The sequence below is a fragment of the Euleptes europaea genome, chromosome 4 (assembly GCF_029931775.1).
Source record: "Euleptes europaea isolate rEulEur1 chromosome 4, rEulEur1.hap1, whole genome shotgun sequence".
In the NCBI taxonomy this organism is placed as follows: Eukaryota; Metazoa; Chordata; class Lepidosauria; order Squamata; family Sphaerodactylidae; genus Euleptes; species Euleptes europaea.
In genome coordinates, this window is record NC_079315.1 from 11118945 (window position 1) to 11132956 (window position 14012).

Below are 14012 nucleotides of genomic sequence, written 5' to 3' on the forward strand. Positions count from 1 at the left end.
TTTAAAACAGTTGTATTCTGCCTTTTCACCCAATTAGGGCCCTCAAGGTGGCAAACAACAATTAAAAATCAACTTTAAAAACAGTACTTATCTAGAAAACCAGCAATTTGAAATGAGCAAAAAGGAGAGTTAGTAAGGGAACACCAGACTGAATGGAAGAGTCCCCCCCCCCCAATTGGTGGAAGACAATGATTGAGGGGGATAGAGGAATCTCCCTGGGAAGGAAAGTCCCAGGGGAGGGGTCTTTCTCACCTCCCACTCCCCTGCAGCCAAAAATGCCCCCAAGGAAGAATCAAACCAGCTTACAATCCCCTTCCCTTCCCCTCCCCACAACAGACACCCTGTGAGGTAGGTGGGGCTGAGAGAGCTATGACTAGCCCAAGGTCACCCAGCTGGCTTCATGTAGAGGAGTGGGGAATCAAACCCGGTTTTCCAGATCAGAGTCCACCGCTCCAAACCACCACTCTTAACCACTACACCATGCTGGCTCTCCACAAGGTGCCTGTTGTGGGGAGAGGAAGGGAAGGAGATTGTAAGCTGCTTTGATTCTCCTTAAAAGGAAGAGAAAGTTGGCATATAAAAACCAACTCTTCTTCTTCTACCAGTGGCTGAGCAGGCTGACCACCCAGCCGAGTGCCGGGGCTCTTATCCTCTAGCTCAAACCTCAGACCACCCTTAGCCACTGAAGCTGGGATTTTCACATAATCAAAAATTTTTTTGGCATGGAATATATGTGCAGTTGTCATTATGCTGTGTAGAGTCAAAACCTCTTTTCTAAAAGATAGTGTTTCTGGCGCAAGAATATTACATTGTCCCAGCACAGACTGTAACACATTTCTTTTTCCCAAAGGGAGACACATAGTTCTGGCTTACATCTGTTGTGTTCACGGCAATGCCAAGTGCAGCGTACAATGCAGTTGCCCAACTGTGAAAAACACCAACTGGGCAGTAACTGTGACGTCAAACGATCATTGGGAAATTTTTTTGATCCTTGGTCCCTCAGCAGTTTATGACCTGTTTTCATTTTAAAATGTGTGGTTTTTATATGCCAGCTTTGTCTACCATTTAAGGAAGAATCAAATTGGCTTACAATCACCTTCCCTTCTCCTCCCCACAACAGACATCCTGTGATGTAGGTGGGGCTGAGAGAGTGTGACTAGCCCAAGGTCTATGGCTATGGTATGTCAGTCCATAGCCATAGTTGGTATCAGAGCCAGCGTGGTGTAATGGTTAAGAGCGGTGGACTCTAATCTGGAGAACTAGGTTTGATTCCCCACACCTCCACATGAGCAGCGGACTCTAATCCGGTAAACCGGGTTGGTTTCCCCACACCTACACATGAAGCCAACTGGGTGACCTTGGGCTAGTCACAGTTTTCTCTGAACTCCACATGAACACAGAAACAGACCTTGGTCCATCAAAGTCAGTATTGTCTACTCAGACCAGCAGCGGCACTCCAGGGTCTCAGGCAGACCCTCACTCCAGGTCCCTCAGCCCCATCTACCTCACAAGAAGAACAAAGAGTTGGTTTTTATATGCTGACTTTCTCTACCACTTAAGGGAGACCCAAACTGGCTTACACTCACCTTCCCTTCCCCTCCCACAACCAGACACCACGTGAGGCAGGTGAGGCTGAGAGAGCTGTGACTAGCCCCAGGTCACCCGGCTTCATGTGGAGGAGTGGGGAATCAAACCCGGTTCACCAGATTAGCGTCCGCCGCTCATGTGGAGGAGTCGGGGAATCAAACCCGGTTCTCCAAATCAGTCCACCGCTCCAAACCGCCGCTCTTAATCACTACACCATGCTGGTGGAGAGATTATCTGCTAAATCGGGCGCTCTGAGTCCTCAACAGTGCCCACATACTATTAACAACGTATGCTGCAAGGGGTTTAGGATAATAAGTTGTTAGCAGGAAGGCTCTATTCTTCCCCTCTCTCTCTATCGATGGAGTGCTCATCCATTAACATCCTCATCCATCTATCAACATTATTTTTTTCAAAAAACATTAGGATAAGCATCTCTTCAGCAAGACCAGCAGCGGCTGATCCTGACGGTGATTTCAGAGAGCTTTACCCAAATTGACAACCGCAGCCGATTCCTCTTCTTGACACCTTCATCGACAGGCATGCCCCGCCTCCGCCACACCACCAGCCCCCAGAGCACTGAGCAGAGATGAAATATTTGCGAAACGGTCTCTCAAAAGGGGCTTGATAGAATAAGGTGTGAAAAAGAAAATGAGGCTGGCCTGCCCCTTTGTGCAGAAGAGATCTCGAAGCTTGAATAAGTGAGCCGTTCTCTAAATTACGTTAAGAAAACACTGAGCTCGTGCCAAGAAGCAATTTAAAAAAATTAGCACTAATGACTAAATGGAAGCTACACAAGCAACGTATATGTATGTAACAATAAATAAATGCTATCTCAAACCGCAATTGTGTTGCGTATTTTTATAAAACCCAAACAGGTACACTATGGCCATTTTTGCATGGTCAATTTTGATGCTCGCTCAAAGCTCTTTTTTTAAATGCGACTTTAAAAATGCCTATTCACGGGCACAATGCAAAATGAGACATTCCACCACCCCCCACTCACCTGCTCCTTTGTTCCTGTTTGCATAGCCATTAGCATGTGCATAGCTAACACACCTCTGTTGTTTTGCATAGCTCCTTGAGTGGGATTCTTCGAGGCAAACACCACCGGTCGAGTTAAATGGGCTCTTTAGTAATGTGAAGCAGGTATGCACCGGCTTCGCAGTCACTTCCGGTTAAGCTTGCAAAAGGCAAAAAAACATGCGGGGCAATTAAGCCTGGAACGCGCTGCTAATTACCATGCAAAAATGGCCTATGTATTTGAATATCTATATGCTCTTCAAGAATCCAAACAGCTTCATATAACAAATTACAACAGCTAATACATGATTACAACATAAGTTTGACACTACCATTATGCCGTCCGTTTAAAGAAACTGACACATCCAATTGTGGATTATTGAACTGATATCAGAGAATCCATTGGGTTACTACTTTGGGTGGTTATGCATCTTGCTGTTGGCTTTCATTTTTAATTCATGTCATGTCAAACGTATGTTGTGATCATGTATCAGCTGTTGTAATTTGTTCTATGAAGCTGTTTGGATTCTTGAAGAGCATAGAGCTATTCAAATACATAGTGTACCCGTTTGGGGTTTATAAAAATATGTAGCACAATTGTGGTTTGGGATATCATTTATTTATTGTTACATGCATATATCTTGCTTGTGTAGCTTCCATTTAGTCATTTGTGCTATTTTTTTTTTTTTGTTGTTCTCTAAGTTACGGCTTGGCATTCCAAACCTGACAAATTAAAATATGACCCAAAGCAACCCATTGGCTAGCCTCGGAAGGCTAGCTAATCTGAATAAAATTTCCTCAGGCTTTCTGATCCGAACTGATTAGGGTAGATCTGGCGACAACGAACTGTCTGCGATGGCACTTTGCTTTCAGGTTCCATTTCCCTAGGCAGCCTTAAAGCTTACTGAGGGTAGGGAGGGGTAGAAGATAAGGCCAGAGAACGACTCGGCAGATTTGTGCCTGATAGGCACGGCAGAATCGATCGAGCACCTGTAATTTGAGTGTACCTTACACAATAAAATTCGTAGCAATACTATAGGATTGTTGCTAGAAAGGTTTCCCAGAAGATCTAATGAAATTAGATTTGAATATCTTCTGTCAGATAAGAACCACCAAACTACATGATTGGTTGTGGTTGCCCGGTTTTGCACCCAAATGTGTAATCACAGAAAAACTGAGAAGGGCCTTTAATCCTGAAGAGTGGCAGAGATTTTCGTTCCTGAAATGATTTAATCTTTAGTATTTGCCCAGGAGAATGTCAAAGTGTTAAATTGCTGACAGGTATGTGTAGTTTTAGCTGGTATCTGTTAGGACCATCCTGTGTTGATAAACACAGGATAGTCCTAACAGATACCAGCTAAAACTAAAGATCATTTGCATATACATTTTATTCTTTCTGTAATTAATGTTTCCTTTATATACCTACTGGTCATGCTTACCTGTTTTACCTGTGCTGGTCATTGACTGTAATAAAGAATTGTCTTGTCTTGTATACTGGTCGTGGACTGTAATAAATAAAGAACTGAACCGACAGGCACGGCATCCAACCAGAACAGTGAGTCCGCTTTCACACCTCACAGAGGAATCTCTGATTTCTGAGCACAGCAATTCCACAATCATATTGTTGGCTCACGGGTTTCGAAAGGGTTTTTAGCCTACACGAGTCAAGATGTTCTTTGACAGAGCCGTTCTAGCATTGTTTGCACACTCTGAGAGATGGTTGAGAGGAGGACAGAGACACAAGTTTCCATAATCTCATCTACTTCCGCCGCTCCAAGCCTTCTCTAAGGCGGAAGGGTTGTTATGCGCTTTGTTGTAGCAGTCTAAGAGCCAGAGGTTTAGTTTTCTTATGCTCTTTTCTCCTCCCTCCCATAGTTTGCAGAGTGGAGTCTGATGCTGCCACCCTCCCCCCCCCCCCCAAAAAAAGAAAGGCACACAGAGAGTGAAGATAGCAAAAGATCAGTAAGAAGATGTAAAAGAAGCCTTCCTCGTTGGCTCTTGGCAAGGAAGTAGTCTGGGGCAGACTCGCGTACACAACTTGAGTAAAAGGAACTGGGAAAAATGCCAACCTGAACAAGGCCAGCTGCTTCCCAGCTCCTTGGGAGGATCAGAGGGAAATTGGACGACTCTCGGTACGCTAAAGAGACAAGAGCCACAATAGCTAGATGTGACACGTATTTCTGGGAGGAATGTGTTTTACCTTCTCAGCCCAAACAAAAAAACAAACTAAGTACAGGTGAGGAATGGGGGGAAAGACAGCAAGAGAGCCTTTAGGAAAACTCTTGAATTGTACAGTTTCTTTCCTCTGAGGCTCCAGAGTATTTCTAAAATTACAAGGAAACTTAAAAATCCTTTCTTTGGGCGCATGCTTGCTTCGCTCTGGTAGAGCTATGATTGGTTTGGAAGAGGAGGAGGAAGAGGAAAAAGAAGGAGGAGGAAGAAGAAGAGTTGTTGTTTTTTATATGCCGACTTTCTCTACCACTTAAGGAAGAATCAAACTGGCTTACAATCACCTTCCCTTCCCCTCCCCGTAACAGACACCCTGTGAGGTACGTGGGGCTGAGAGGGTGTGACTAGCCCAAGGTCACCCAGCTGGCTTCATGTGGAGGAGTGGGGAATCAAACCCGGTTCTCCAGATCAGAGTCTACCGCTCCAAACCACCACTCTTAAGCACTACACCACGCTGGCTCCCCAAGGGTCGAAAACAGGCTTTCCTGGGGCTCTGGCAGATGCCTGACTATGCAAAACCCCGCCTGACCTGGAAAACAACAACCTTGCCTTCTATATACATCAAGCATTTTGCTGGTGAATAATAACAGATTCTTTTCGGAGGATCAGGAGCTAACTCAGATGTCCCATCACACGAGTTGAGCCCGAGGACATGATGACAACATGTGTTTATGAGAGTGATACACGTGAGCAGGCGGTGACAGCAGTCTGAAAGTTTGTCAATAGAGGCTGGATGTCAAGACTCCAAGAGAAGAAGAAGAAGAGTTGGTTTTTATATGCTGACTTTCTCTACCTTTTAAGGAGAATCAAACTGTCTTATAATCTACTTCCTCTTCCCACAACGGACACCTTGTCAGGTAGGCGAGGCTGAGAGAGCTCGAAGAGAACTGTGACTAGCTCAAGGTCACCCAGCAGGCTTCGTATGGAGGAGTGGGGAATCAAACCCGGTTCTCCAGCTTAGAGACCACCGCTCATGTGAAGGAGTGGGGAATCAAACCCGGTTCTCCATATTAGAGTCCACCGCTTTTAACCACTACACAACGCTGAAGAGGTGGGGGGTGGGAAAGAAAGGGTCTAGTACCTACTAGCCTTGCCAACCTCCAGGTGAGGCCTGGAGATCTCTTGGAATTACCAATGATCTCCAGGCTAAAGATCAGTTCCCTGGGAGGAAATGGCTGCTTTGGAAGATTGGTTCTATGGCATTATGTCCCGCTAAAGTCCCTCCCCTCCTCAAACCTCACACTCCCCCCAGGCTCTACCCCCAAATCTCCAGGATTCTTTCAGACCACAGCTAGCAACCCTAAGACTCGTGGTATAATATTCAAAGTTTTTAAGCTGCCAAATGCCTCTTCTTTTAAGTAGCAATCAAAAACAAACAATGGTGTTCACATACATTCACCTACAGGTATGTGGATGGTAGATGCTGTTTTGTTTGTATGTTATTGGACATTTTTAATAAAAAAACTTATTAAAAAAAACAATGGTCTTGTATAAGCAATGTACTACAAAAAGGAAACAACACCAGGCGAAAGAGATAAGACGATTTTTAGGAATGTTAACTGGGAGCCATCCGAAAGCATAAACACAAACAACACTATGCAGCAAGCTTCCCCCAGAGTAAATCACATAGGAATACAGTACAAAAACCCAACCTCACAGCGAGGAAAAACAGAGAAAAGTCCACCAGATGCAATATATTCTGTGGAAGAACTCCAGCTAAGAACTCAACCAGACGGGGAGGAAGGTGTGGGAACAGTAAACAATCCAAAGGAGATAAGAATTCGGGGAATATATTGCATCTCTGTTTTTCCTCGCTGTGAGGTTGGGTTTTTTTGTACTGTACTTCTATGTGATTTACTCTTGGGAAGCTTGCTGCCTAGCGTTGTTTGTGTTTATTCTTTCGGATGGTTCCCAGTTAACATTCCTCTCTAACCTGGTTTTGTTTTCTTCTTCTTTTTAGTGAAGAGGGGTCCTGGGGCACCTTAAAGGCTGACCAGATTTTATAAAATATGATGAGTTTGGCCATGAGTTCTACCAAGCCTCGAAACAACCAATGAACCAACCAACCAACACATCCACCCCTCTGGAATTCTTATTTTAAGGTAATCTGATTTTGGAATATCTGTCTATCTGAGACCCAGCGTGGTATAGTGGTTAAGAGCGGGGGTTTGGAGCGGTGGACTCTGATCTGGAGAACCGGGTTTGATCCCCCGCCCCTCCATGTGAGCAGCAGACCCTAATTTGGTGAACTGGATTTGTTTCCCCAATCTTCCACATGAAGCCAGCTGGGTGACCTTGGGCTAGTCACAGCTCTCTCAGCCCCACCTACCTCATAGGGTGCCTGTTGTGGGGAAGGGAAGGTGATTGTAAGTCAGTTTGATTCTCCCTTAAGTAGTAGAGAAAGTCGGCATATAAAAACCAACTCCTCTTCTTCTTTCAGCCCCACCTACCTCACAGGGTAGGGTGTCTGTTGTGGGGAGGGGAAGGGAAGGTGATTGTAAGCCGGTTTGATTCTCCCTTAAGTGGTAGAGAAAGTCAGCATATAAAAAACCAACTCTTCTTCTTCTATCTCTCTTTTCATAAAAGTATTTTGACCTAACCTAAGTTCAGGACAGAGAGGATGCCTTCTGAACGACATTAAACAGAGTGCTTCTATGATATCTGAGGCTGGAGACATGAAAACATGAAGCTGCCTTATACTGAATCAGACCATTGGTCCGCCAAGGTCCGTATTGTCTGGTCAGAGTAGCAGCAGCTCTCCAGGGTCTCAGGCGGAGGTCTTCTGATCCTTTTAACTGGGGATGCTGGGGATTGAACCTGGGACCTTCTGCATGCAAAGCAGAAGCTCTTTCACTGAGCCACAGCCCCTCCCCCAAATGATTGTTTCCCCCCACTCCCAGCAGCTTAATAGTGGAATTATAGATACGCCGCCCACTGCATCTCACTCTTTTCTCTGATTTTTATAACAGCTCAAAAAGCCTGCCGAACCTGTTTGACCTAAGACGGCGGGGGGAACGAAAGAAATGGGTGTGCATATTGCAGGTAACCCTGGTCTCTGTCCTGCCATTTTCTACTATCCTTAAAAGCTACAGCATTGGATCCAGACGGTATTTTCCATCAGCAGAATGGAATTCTCCCGCCTCCCCCTGCAGCCCACTGATCTCCACCAAATTCTGCTACTTGGGATAGGGGACCAAGGGGGTCCATAGAATTATAGAGTTGGAAGGGACCACCAGGGTCATCTAGTCCAACCCTCTGCACAATGCAGGAAATTCACAACTACCTCCCCTCCACACACCCAGTGACCCCTACTCCATGCCCAGAAGATGGCCAAGATGCCCTCCCTCTCATGATCTGCCTAAGGTCATAGAATCAACCTTGCTGGCAGATGGCCATATGTCCAGGGAAGGAGAGCTCACCACCTCCCGAGGAAGCCTGTTCCACTGAGGAACCACTCTGACTGTTAGAAAATTCTTCCTAATGTCCAGATGGAAACTCTTTTGATTTAATTTCAACCCACTGCTGCTGGTCCGACCTTCTGGGGCAACAGAAAACAACTCGGCACCCTCCTCTATACGACAGCCCTTCAAGTACTTGAAGATGGTTATCATATCCCCTCTCAGTCTTCTCCTCTCCAGGCTAAACATACCCAGCTCCTTCAACCTTTCCTCATTGGACTTGGTCCCCAGACCCCTCACCATCTTCGTTGCCCTCCTCTGGTCATGTTCCAGCTTGTGTAAATGATTGCTTCCCCCACCCCTCCCAGCAGCTTAACAGTGGAATGATAGATACGCTGCCCACTGCACCTCATTCTTTTATCTGACTTTTATAACAGTCCACAAACCTGCAGAACCTGTTTGACCAGAGACGGCAGGGGACAGACAGACGAAAGAAATGGGTGTGCATATTGCAGGCTACCCTGGTCTCTGTCCTGCCATTTTCCACTATCCTTAAAAGCTACTGGATTGGATCCAGACAGTATTTTCCACCAGCAGACTGGAACTTGCCTGTCTCCCCCTGCAGCCCACTGATCTACACAAAATTCTGCTACTTGGGGATAGGGGACCAAGGGGGTTCTACAGCAGGAAGGGAGGGTCAGTGGAAACTACCAATTTAATGGAGGTTTTTAAGCAGAGGCTAGATGGCCATCTGTCAGCAAGGCTGATTCTATGACCTTAGGCAGTTCACGAGAGGGAGGGCATCTTGGGCATCTTCTGGGCATGGAGTAGGGGTCACTGGGTGTGTGTGGGGGGGAGGCAGTTGTGTGTTTTTTTGCATTGTGCAGGGGGTTGGACTAGATGACCCTGTTGGTCCCTTCCAACTCTATGATTCTATGATTCTAATCTGCATCCAATCCTCTGTTTGCCTACAGCTTAGATCAGGGGTGTCAAACTAAGGCCCACGGGCCGGATTCGACCCCTTGAGAGTTCTTATCTGTTCCATGAGCCAGCTGAGGCCGCCACCCTTCCCCATTCTCTTTTTTTTAAAACAACATTTTATTGTTTTTATAAAACACATACAATTCATACACTTCACACATTCCTTTAAACTCCATATCCACAGCAAGATCCTCCTCAAATAACAAACAGAGCAAAGCTAATAACGTTCTGTAACAGTTAATGCATTTCTTATTAATCTGAACTCACAGCGTATTCTTTACTAAAACAAATACACAAACCTTTCTTCTCTGACTTACGTTAAATCAAGATTATTTATCTCCATCTGTAATTATTTTGACTTAAAACATTAGTACTCCTAAACCCTTCCCCACTCTCGATCTGGGCTGGCGAGGCATGGCCCGGCCCAGCCAAGTGACATTTATGTCATATCTGGCCCTCGTAACAATTGAGTTTGACACCCCTGGCCTAGATGATACTGCAGGAAAGACCCTATTCTGAATTCTCCTAGCAAACTCAGAAAGGGACCGGAAGTCTATCTAGGAGAGTGGTTTTCAGACCATGTTCCAGGGAATCCTGAGATCTCTCAGAGACTTTCCAAGGGTTACTCAGTAAGATCATAGAATCATAGAGTTGGAAGGGACCACCTGGGTCATCTAGTCCAACCTCCTGCACAATGCAGGAAATTCCAAACTACCTCCCCACCCACCCCCAGTGACCCCCACTTCATGTTCAGAAGATGGCCGACGTGCCCCCCCCCCCTCACGATCTGCCTAAGGTCCTAGAATCAGTATTGCTGACAGATCATTCTTGGCTGACAAGGTTTCCTAAAAGACAGCTTGCTTACTGCTGCCTTCCCTTGCAATGTTCAGCTGCAAGGGGGTATTCTTGGGTGCCTTCCAGCCTCCACATGGTGGGGGCTGAAATGAGTGTTGGGTCTACTGTAAAGGTCCCCTGTGCAAGCACCGGGTCATTCCTGACCCATGGGGTGATGTCACATCCCGACATTTACTAGGCAGACTTTGTTTACGGGGTGGTTTGCCAGTGCCTTCCCCAGTCATCTTCCCTTTACCCCCAGCAAGCAGGATACTCATTGAACCGACCTCGGAAGGATGGAAGGCTGAGTCAACCTTGAGCCGGCTGCCTGAAACCGACTTCCGCTGGGCTCGAACTCAAGTCGTGAGCAGAGCTTGGACTGCAGTACTGCAGCTTACCACTCTGCGCCACGGGGCTCTTTGCGTCTACTAAGTGCCCCAGAATCCTTTGCAAAATGTGAAGGTCCCTTGGCCAACCAGTTGGTGCGGGAAGCGATTCCCAACAACACGAATTCTGAAAACCACTGTTCTAGGATAATGAAGGCATAGGATGAATGGAGGGGGGGGGATATTTCTTACCAAAATGGGCACCCCGGTCAGTGTGTCATACAAGAAGACGATGGCGCTTATGAGGTTGGTCATCTGCATGGAGGTCTTGGCCGACTCGGACCCGTCCAGGGACGATCGCCGTTTACCCCTGACGTCCTCCACCACGATGGCCGGCACGTTGAAGTTACTGTGAGCCCCGGAAGGGCAAGAGGCGGCGGCTTCGTCCGCCCTCTGGTGATGGCACCGATGCCTCCGGTGTGCCCACAGGGTCTGGTAGAAAGTGATGCCCACGCACACCAGGCCCATGACGATGCCCCCGAGGAGCAGCAGGCTGAAGCAGACGCCAAAGCCCAGCCCGATCTTGCTGACGATGAACTGGCAGCCACTGGCATAGTAGCGCTCCCCGTTGTTGTGCCAGCCGATGGAGGGCAGCGTGGAGAGGATGAAGGAGACCATCCAGATGCCCATGACGGCGTGCAGGGCCTGCTTCTTGGCATTGCTCAGGCGGTAGTTGACGGGCCAGCGGACCATCCACATCCGGTGGTAGGACAAGGAGGCCACCGTGAAACAGGTAGCCAGGGCCAAGGTGTAGTAAGTGGAGACGAAGACCTTGCAGATGCTCTCGTTCCAGTCGTAGTCAGGGGACTCGCTCCGCAGCTGCACCACCGCGTAGGTGGTGAGTGGGACAGTGGCCATGAGGATATGGGTCCCCGCCAGGAAGCACAGCAGCAGCTCCAGGGGCTTGTGCTTCTGCTGCTTGGCGGTGATGCTCAGGATGATCCAGGAGTTGGCCAGCAGGGCCAGCAGCCCGCACGCCAGCCACCACAGGGAGTTGTTGTGCAAGGTGGCCTTGGAGAGGTCCCCCATGCTGTCCCCCATGCGATTCATGGCGCCTCGGGGGTTTAGCGGGGAGGAGAGCCGCAAAAGATCACGGGCCGGGCCCTCACAGAGATTCCGGTGGCTCTTCCCTCATCTGCCTCCAAAAGGAAGGAGGAGAGCGATGTAGGGGAAGACTTTGGGAGGCATGGCTGGTGAGAGGGTCCTCTGCCGCAAACTGTCCCCAGTTATTCCTTCCTTCCTTCCTCCTCTGATCTGTTGACTTCACTGTCCCTCTTTGGATCCATTTCTCCCCGCCCACACACACACACACTCTTTTTGCTTTGGCCTCTCTCTTTGTTTATACTGTTCTTTTTTCTGTTTGCGTTTTACTATGGAAAACTTCCATTTTGTAAAGGACGCACAAAAAAATGAAGGAGAGGAAATAAAAATCTGAGTTTCTGCTCTGTATGAGCTACTCTCCCCGCTCTGGCTTTCTAAGAACAAATAGGGTATTGCTCACTCTTTACACAAAGCTGGAATCTCGACAGAGAGGCGCAGGGCCTGCATGGTGACTGCCCCCAAGGTTACAGAATAACCACCTGAGAATTGTTTGCTGATGCACATTCTCCTGGCTTTCTGAAGAAAACATGAGCTCTGCTTCTTTTACACTATCTTTGGTCAGTAAACGTTGGCCTTGACGAATTGCTGGAATATAGAAACACTGTATTGCTGCCGGTTTTAATTGCTGCTGGGTTTTTTGTTTGGTTCTTGGAGAGGGGAGCTCTGTACTACTGGTTTTCTATTTTTGAAATTAATATTTTGCTAGGTAGTTCTTAGACGACTGTTGTAATTTATTTATGATTTTATTTTAGCTGCCCTCAAGTACGTGAAGAGGCAGGTGTACACATTTAAAATAAATAATCCGTATTAAGAAATAAAACAAGGTAAAGATGAAGGTAAAGAACTAACACCACAGCCCACCAAAGTCTTGTCTTTGCATCTTTCTCTTTTTTTAAAACATCGCCCTTTCTCAACTTATGACCTTTCTTAAACGCAGCTCCCACCTCACCTTTCTCTCTCCTGAACAAACGGACGATAAATTAAATGTTCTCAGGGGATGCTGGAGAAGTGGGAGATGGAAAAAAGACTAGGGCCCTGGCGTTCGGAGGGCACAGAACACCAGGCTTCAAGCACCAAATATCCCCGCCGCAGATGTTTAGCCTCACAGAAACAGATCGAATACCAGGGAGTTTTTTCTTCAGCACCCACGGGGAGCCACCATCCTCTGTTTTTCTGCCAGGCCCTTGACCTGACTGTCCTCTTCTCCTTGGCTTTTGAAGATGTACAAACCCCGTCAACAACTGCAGGAATGATTAATCCTTTCCACAAAAGTTCCTTATCGACTCAAGCTTGGATATTCACTACAAAAAGAAGGAAGAAAAGACAAAAAACGTAAGGAGAAATCTCTCCCAGACCCTAACACCCTCTCAGAAACCATTCTAGTTCACATGATCAAGGAAGAAGGTAATGGGCAGTCTATTTGGGTTACCGCACTTTGTATTCCCAGCGATGTATTAAGAGTTTGAAAATGTTATAAAAAACATCGCTTTCAAAGGGTTTTTGGATACCACGGCTTATAAATGGTTGGAAGACGTCTTCACAGCTAAAGGGGCCAAACAAAGTGCGAACAGTATTTTTTTATAATGTTTTCAAACTCTTAATACATTGGTGGGAATACATAGAAAGTGCAAACAGTATTTTTTATAACATTTTCAAACTCTTAATACATTGCTGGGAATACAAGCGGGATAACCGCCTATGGTACTTTGACACATGGGATCAAACACCAAGCACTCTCTCTCTCTCTCTCTCCTTATTTTCCTTTGTTCTGACAAGCCTCCTCTGTTAAGAAACGTTCCTACCACGAAGTAAAGCAAGGTGGCTTCCTCAGGCAATGGGGCTTGCAGGTGATGCTATGGGAGGAAAAGTGGCTGACAGATCTTATCCAAGAGGCGCAATTTACTGGGGCACAAGCCCTGCAGAAATGAACTGGAGCATAGCTGTATCTCTTTCTCTCTCTCTGACATTTTTATCCTGCCTTCACTCCAAGGAAGCAGCCCGAATAGCCAAGCTTAGCCTGAGCTCATCAGAGCTGGGAAACTCAGGAGGTCGTCCACAGTTAGGACTTGCATGGGAGACCACCAAAGAAGTCCCGGGTTTGTACGCAGAGGCAGGCAAGGGCAAACCACGTCTGCTCATCTCTTGCTTCGAAAACTCTACGGGGGTCACCATAAGTCAACCGCAACGAGACAGTGCTTTCCACTACCAATACAGGACTGCATGCATGGGCCTCCCGCCCCCATGAGCCAGCGTGGTGCAGTAGTTAAGAGTGGTGGTTTTGAGTGGTGGACTCTGGAGAACCGGGTTTGATTCCCCACTCCTCCACGTGAGCAGCGGACGCTAATCCTGTGAACCGGGTTGGTTTCCCCCTTCCTCCACATGAAGTCTGCTGGGTGATCTTGAGCTAGTCACAGCCCTCTCAGCCCCACCTACCTCACAGGGTGTCTCTACAGGGGAGGGGAAGGTTTGATTCTCC

At 47.1% G+C, this 14012-nt stretch overlaps 1 protein-coding gene across 1 annotated transcript in view; it reads right to left on the minus strand.

Annotated features, from left to right (window-relative positions):
• GPR162 (G protein-coupled receptor 162) overlaps positions 1–11485 on the minus strand; it is a 37538-nt gene extending 26053 nt beyond the window's left edge. Inside the window, exon 1 of the mRNA XM_056848638.1 lies at positions 10628–11485. Coding sequence (XP_056704616.1) covers positions 10628–11485 — 858 coding nt within the window. The remainder of the gene's footprint in view (positions 1–10627) is intronic.
• Positions 11486–14012: the final 2527 nt, after the last annotated feature.